We start from the raw sequence: 7662 nt of genomic DNA on the forward strand, positions 1-7662 counted from the left end.
CTGCTCTTGTATTGTTGCCATCAAATCTGCTAAGCTGTAGTTTGTTTTGCCGCTTCTCGTTTCCATTTTTTTTTTGTCCCACTCTCTGACACCAATTTGTTACGTCTCTGGTCGTTAGTTAATTTTCCATATAATTTCTTTCCGAGAAACTTTAGCGATATAAATCCTTTCTTAAATAAAACTGGTTTATTCTTTCTAATACAACTTTGCAATACACTTAATTTCCACAGTCGCGCTATAACAAACGCTATAATTCACAACGAACATCTCACGTGCTCGACTCAACTGTCAATTACACATCACCTCCTTCTTGCCGTCACTTCTTGGCGGCTTATATATACAAGACTAACGCATATCTAGTAGCCTCTTGAGACTTCACGAACCTTCAAAAATATGATGTGTTACTAGTGTCACGTGACCCCCGCTGTCGTAGCAATATTCCACCCCACTTCAAGCACTGCCTTACACTTATTACAATTCAAAGCCATCTGCTATCTATTCCTTCAATTCACCAAATTATTTAAATCCTTTTATAAAGCAGCAGCATCCTTCTCATAGCCAGCAACATAATACAACAATTATCAGCAAATTGAATTAATTTATTGATCATTCCTTCATTTATGTCACTGATAAAATCATAAAGGGCAAAGTTCATTTTGTATAATACCTTTTATGTCACACCTTGTCAAATGCTTTCTGAAAATCCAGATACACCAAATACACACCCTTAACCTAATAATGTACATAAAAATGTCAAAAGATTAGTAAGACAAGATTTTTTCCTAATGAAACCATGTTAGCAATCCAACAAAATTTTTAAGTTTTTTAAATGAATTTGCAAAGCATCATTTATCAGATTTTCAAAAACTTTTCACAGCACTGATATTAGACTTATAAGCTTATAATTAACAGGACAAATTTTATTTAACTCCCACTTAAAAATAGGAGGAGCCTTAGACAACTTCCAATCATCTAACACCTGCCCACTATTCAAGGACTTGTACAAAATAGTAGCAAAGTGGCTCACATGTCCAATCCTTAACCTTCTTCAAGACCCTTGGGAAAATATCTGGTCCAGAAGTCTTATTGTTCTTTAAACATTCCAATTTTTTCTTAACAAGCTTATAATTGATGAGATTACTTTATTCAAACATGTTTCCTTCTAGTAATTGTTCAAAAGGATGAATACCACTTAAATATTCATTAGAAAAAACTGAAGGAAAATTTGAAATATCTAAACCAGCCATCTCATAACCATCAGAAGTAACCTTCCTTTATCATCATTCCTCAAAAGCCTTACTCTCATCCTAACATTTTGCTTACCCTTAATGTACTTAAAGAAATCCTTAATATCAATTTTTACATTTTAAACCAACCTTTATCATATACTCTTTAACACTGCCTAATGTCCTATTTTACCAACACTCTTGATCTTCTATAATCCTCCTTCAAGTCTCATGTCTTAGTAGTCAATTTAAACTTCTTAAGTTTATAATGCCTTTCTTTAATTTGATCTCTTATATTCCAATTGTGCCAACCTAAACTTTTACTTGCAGCCACTATTCTTTTTTCTATAACAAACATGTCTTATAGAAATTATCTGGGAGACTCTGGTCCCTAAGAGTGCTTGGAGATGTACAGCTGAAAGCAGTGAAGCTTGGTAAGATTGGAGCAGGATATGCCATTCTTGATCGTACATTGCTTGGAGATGAAAGATGGGCTATATCAGAGTGAACACAATACTTTAAATGACATATTCAGTAGTTCTGTAGATAAACCTAAAATCCTATTTGCTTTCCTATTGAAAACAACACACTACATGGAAGACCTAAGATACTGATCAACCAATACACCAATATTCTTTTCTTCTATACCAGTATTAAGTTTATTTTCATCAAGATGGTAATAACTTAGCATACTTAAAAGTTAAATACCATCTGCCATTTATTTTCCCAATTTGCCTATTGTTCTAAATTCCTTTCCAAAACAATCTCCTTGAAAACCCTGTGGTAAACCTAATGTAGTTGTGTTGCTTTTCCTTTTGCCATTAACCTCTCAGTATTTATACTTAACACCATCAGATTAATATTTACATGATTCAGATCATGTCCAATATTTCCCAGAGAATGCTCGGGTCAGGGATATTGCTAATATCTTCTCTTGTAAAAACAAAAAGAATTTAAAAACACAACCATCTCAAAATCTTAAACCAAACTTACCTACCTTAAGATACTTGAAAAAAATTCTTGTTAATAGTTTTAACACTACCAACAAGCTGTTTCTCATAAGCCCTTATTCATTTTGCTAATTTCGTTTTTAACCAAATATCCAGCTTTATTATAATTATGTAAATTGACATTTATCCCTGATTTTTTCATGTCTTTAGTATGCCAATTAGGTCTCATCTTCACTGTTATTTATTTCCCATTTTTAGGAACATACTGTTACGTATCTGCTTGTTTGTTAATTTCCGGTATAAATTATTTCCGAGGAACTTCAATGATACAAGTCCTTTCTTGATTAAAACTAGTTTATTCTTTCTCGATACAACTTTTTAGTAAACAGAATTTCCATAATCACTTTAAACTTAACAACCTTTATAACACACGCTATAAAACACAGTGATTCACACACTTTACTTACAGTGCCTACTGTTCGCTTGACTCAATTATCTATCACTTCAATATCTATCTATATCTCTTCAATCAATCACCCTGCAGGCTTTATCTGCCAGGCTTATATTCTAAAAAAGGGGCGTCCCGAACGCATTAGGAAATTCATGATCATTTGAGAAACTCATCACGTGTTACCAGAGTCACTTGACTTCCACTGTCGTAACAATACCTATCATTGGGTTCTGAAAGATGGTGAGCTATGCTTGAGCAATGAAGCTAGGGCAGCTCTGGTGGAGGCCTGCAGCAATTCTTATGTGCAGGATAAGATATCGGAAATAATTTTCTCATGAAAAAAAAAAAGAGTTAGAGCACATCTGACTGGTGTTTAAGATTAAGATCTGTCCTTAAATGTGTGGTACTGGATGGGACCCATTTCCCAATAAGTAAGCCCAAAATAGCAGCAGATTTGACAAGGTCTATTGCGAGCATTCTTTAGAGGATACTCACCAAGTGTTTTCTCTTTAAGGGTAGGATAAGGATACCAGACAATCAAAAATCTTTATTGTGCTTATAAACAAAAAAGAAAAACCTTGCAATAGATTGCTTAATTTTGCAGATGATAGGACAGTCCTTTCTCCTCTAGTTGGTGTTTAGCCTTGTTGCTGCTCTCTCAGGATTGGTTGCCCAAAAACCATACGATGATCTTCTAAAAAGAGAGAGCAGGTCTTTTTTGTAGATTGACTAGTAGAGAACTGAACTAAGAAAGCATGCTCAAATCTAGATTATCAACTCACTTTTTTTGTCGAGTGGACCTCCTGATTTCTATTTCCTGAGAGCATTGATAAGTTGTCCCTTTTGGTCATCATAATCAACCAACTAAAAATATCTCAGTTCTAAACTGTTCAACCCAGATTCCATTTACAATACTGAAACATTCCTGCAGACAGAGGAGACATCATTTACTAAAAAAACAAATATACAGAGCAACTATAATAAGACAAAGTTAATGACTTTCTGGACCACATGTTGTTGCAAAGATATTTTAGAAATTAAGCAATGAATAATTTTGAAAATGTGTATTTCATTACAGAAGATAGAAAACCCATAATAAGCCTACAGATCACAAGTATTATGTTAAAAGCAATTTATTTTCAAAATTTCTCAAATCTGTCCCACATTACCTTGTAACTCATTATCCCACTTCACTAATAATAAATCTTGTCACATGGCTTAAAAACTAGCTTTTTAAAGATTAGGAACTAAAATTTCATTTATTTTTATTTAAACATGCAACAAAACCTCAAACCTAATTATGCAATGATCACTCTTCCCCAAATGTTCTCCCACTTCAGTTCTTTTAACCGTATCCTCATTAATCAAATATGTAAAGGATTGGTCCAACTGAAGAAGGAATGTTGACTATAATTCCAAATTTGCTGTGGCAAGCTTTTAGTTAAATGTACAAGTCTGTTGTACACAAAAAACAGATGTGCTAAAATGTACTTGTGAAATGATAAAAAAGTCAATTTGACTGAGGACTCTAAGAAACTGAAATGCAAGGTGATGTTCATTTGAAAAATAAAAATACTTTTGTCCATTGTACAGTTTGCATATTGTATTTGTATAACCTCTAGGACCTCCAAAATGTATATCTACAGATTTTTTCAGTATCCCTGTATACTGTATCTAGTATTTAGTTTCCTCTACCATGAACTGTCCCTAAATCAGCAATGTAAGGTAAAACAAGTAGTTGATAATAGTTTATAACATCAGATACCTACCTTGTTGGATTGAATAGTACTTTGTAAAAGACTTTGAGCCCAACCCATACACAAAGAGTTAATGGATAACAATACATTTAAAATGGCATCCTCCTCTGGTTGTTTCTCTGACCATTTGATATAGAAAACTATTCCAAATCATTTCAACTTAAAGAAATCTCTCTCTCTACCTCACTAGTTGACTCCAGACAGTCATAACCAATATGTCTAAAATTAAATTTTCTCATATAATTACTGCATTTGTGTTCTTATTAATAACAGTATTAGTCTTATTATACAACTTCTCATTAACATCATCTGTATGATCACAAGAGCTATAACAACTGCCATTTGACTATGCAAAAAGGCTTGCATTAAAAGAAAAAAAAAGTCATGAACTTGATCTTTTTAAATGTGAAAAATTAGAATAAGCTTGATTAATTATTTGAAGTTGGAATAACCTTCCTATTTAAGTGATGGATTGAAAATGCTAGATACCAATTTTAATATTTATTAGAGCTAATAGTCTTAAATTTCATTTTGTGGATAGATGTAGGGATGCTATAGGCTCTCCAGTATCATAATTTGGGAATTCTTATTTTTTGCCATTTCTGTGGGTGAGAAACAACTTTAATGGAGCTGAATGGCTTTCTCCACCTTGCCTTTTTTTTTACATTTTTATAACCAAATGTGATACCCAAGTACAGTATTAAATGTTTACATAAACATTTTATCATTAAGTATGCATTAAATACTTTTTTAGTTTTTAGCATTACTATGTATGTAATTTGCTGATATTATGAAAGAGGCAGATTGGTGTTTGATAAAATGAATGGGACAGCTAGGATCTAAGAGGCCCTTTGTTGTGCCTCAAATATCATGTTACGTCAGTCAACAAAATTGTCCAACAAATGTTCAATGCATCTGTCAGACAACAAGACAGGTTTATGTCCAAATATCTAACTCTGAACACTAATTCTAACAATAACTCAAAAAATTAAAATTTGCTTGAAATTGTTCATAAACATTGGAATAAATCTAACCTTTCTACTTTTCTGTTCATCCTTGTAGAAACTGTAAAACAATTTTCTTTGTAGATATCCCAGCCCACTAGTTGATTTTCCTGGTTTGTAGTAACTGGCCACATATTTTTATCTTGAAAAATAAAGTTGTGGTTAGCATTACCCTCACTCCAAATGCCACCCAATTGTTCCAAAATTTCTCTTCTTACTTCTGAAACACTAACATTCAAATCCACAAAAATAAAGCCAGCTGGTTGAATAACATTATTTTCCCTTACAAGAACTCCAATACGTGGTTTATTAAATTGTCGTCTTATTCGAATAAGGTTCATGCTGTCTACAATTTCACAAACTTTCACACAGTGTTCTTGTGTTTTTAACAGCTCACAATCATTTCTTGATAAAAAACAATAGTTTGTGGGAAGATTTGGTGCATAATTTGATATGAGAGTTCGTAGACTATCAATAGTACAAGAGGTGTTTTCTACAAGAATATTTACAATAACATCATATGTGGAAATAAAGTTCTGATTGTTTAAACTTCTGTAAGATGTTAATGGTAGGGTTGAAATGTTTGAAGAACCACCAACAGCAGAAGTATTAATAGTTTTAAATGTCTCACCTACTAAAACTACACCAATCAACTGCCGACTTACTACTGTCTTTATATTGTGGTTGGCACCTGGCATGTTCCCCTTACGATTGCTTCTTCTAAAATTCTATTAATATTACCACTTACTAGTGACAAGTAATATAAAGAAGTATAAATTATTACTAAATATTAGTAGTAATACTACAACTTTACTAGTTACAATACAACTGATCAATATTGTTGATGTCTGCACACAGAATCTTTCTTTCCTTACAATTACACCGAGACTGTTAAAACTTAATTATCAATTTTACAGTTTTGGTAAATCAGGTCATAAATGATAAAGTAATAATTTCACCTTAACTGGTACTGGTAGACATACATACTATAACTATATTAGTATTAGTAGTACTAGACTTATATTATAGTTATACTGTTATAGTTATACATATTTCAATGAAATATACTTCTTTAACTTCTCAATGTAGACCAAATTACAGCTAACATCACAACAGAATATATTACTATTAGTCATAGTAATATTAACAAGTAACACTTAGGAGTTAGTAATAGTGACAACTAGTAGTAATAGTTGCTTTTTACATATGCCTGTTAGCCCTAATTCTATATTATAATATATATATTAATAATAATAGTACTATTGTTAATACAAATACAATAACATTAACAGCCAACCTAAGATCTAAAAAATGATCAGCGAACACTTAGCAACAGTGAGGTAATAAGACTAGGGCACCCTTTTCAAGTTTTTGTTACACTTAAGAACAGCAGGGTCTATCCAATTTTCTTACTGTAAAGTGCTACCTATCCTTCCTTTTTCTATTCTCATTAGAAGTACCACTACCAGCAAAACACGTCCCATTCATTTGACATGTGCGGCAACACTCCTTTACTAAAACCGGTATACTGCCAAATTCCATCCCTCTTCAATTCTAAAACCCTTTGGCAGTAATGCGCATGCGTATGACGTAAGCGAGACACTATCCAAATTCTATGAATTCCATCCTTCAATGTAAGTTCTACTCTTGTTCTAGCCTTATTTTACTTGTAATTTATGTGTGTTATGAAAATTATTGTAGGAAATATTAATGTAATTTCTTTAATCATTATATCAATCTTTATTAATGTTTGCTTCATTTAGTGAAGGTAATTTTTTGTGTACTTGCTTTAGAGTATAAATACTGTTACGTCTCTGGTCGTTAGTTAATTTTCTGTATAATTTATTTCCGATGAAACTTTAGCGACACAAGTCCTTTCTTAAATAAAACTAGTTTATTCTTTCTCAATACAACTTTGAAATTCACTTAATTTCCACGGTCACGTTATAAGTTAAACAAACGCTATAATTCACAACGAACGACTCACGCGCTCGACCCAACTGTCCGTCTCTATCTCTGTCTGCAATTCAACTACATTATTGTAAAACGTTCAGTGTTGAAGTTCTAGGCTTATTTTCACTATCTAATATACTATTAATAATACTGACTGTTATTTGATTGTGAATTTTTCTCTTTCTCACCAAAATGTGAATAAAGTAAGGATCCAGGAATGATGTAGTTTTTGTTTCAAATCTTGCAAATTGTTGAGGTACTATCAGCCTAGTATAAATAATATAATACTGTTACGTCTCCGTTTGTTAATTGATTTTTCCG

At 32.4% G+C, this 7662-nt stretch overlaps 1 protein-coding gene across 2 annotated transcripts in view; it reads right to left on the reverse strand.

Annotated features, from left to right (window-relative positions):
- Window positions 1-6881, reverse strand: part of LOC106470075 — a 20091-nt gene extending 13210 nt beyond the window's left edge. The window contains exons 1-2 of one of the 2 annotated variants that reach the window (XM_022398617.1): window positions 6802-6873; window positions 5419-5530 (exon numbers count right to left, since the gene is read on the reverse strand). In XM_022398617.1, coding sequence (XP_022254325.1) covers window positions 5419-5522 — 104 coding nt within the window. In that variant the 5' untranslated portion in view covers window positions 5523-5530; window positions 6802-6873. Of the gene's footprint in view, window positions 1-5418 lie in introns of both variants that reach the window. The other variant, XM_013930600.2, reaches the window with a different exon arrangement.
- Between the last annotated feature and the right edge of the window lie 781 nt (window positions 6882-7662).

The sequence above is a fragment of the Limulus polyphemus genome, unplaced genomic scaffold, assembly GCF_000517525.1.
Source record: "Limulus polyphemus unplaced genomic scaffold, Limulus_polyphemus-2.1.2 Scaffold3806, whole genome shotgun sequence".
NCBI lineage: Eukaryota > Metazoa > Arthropoda > Merostomata > Xiphosura > Limulidae > Limulus > Limulus polyphemus.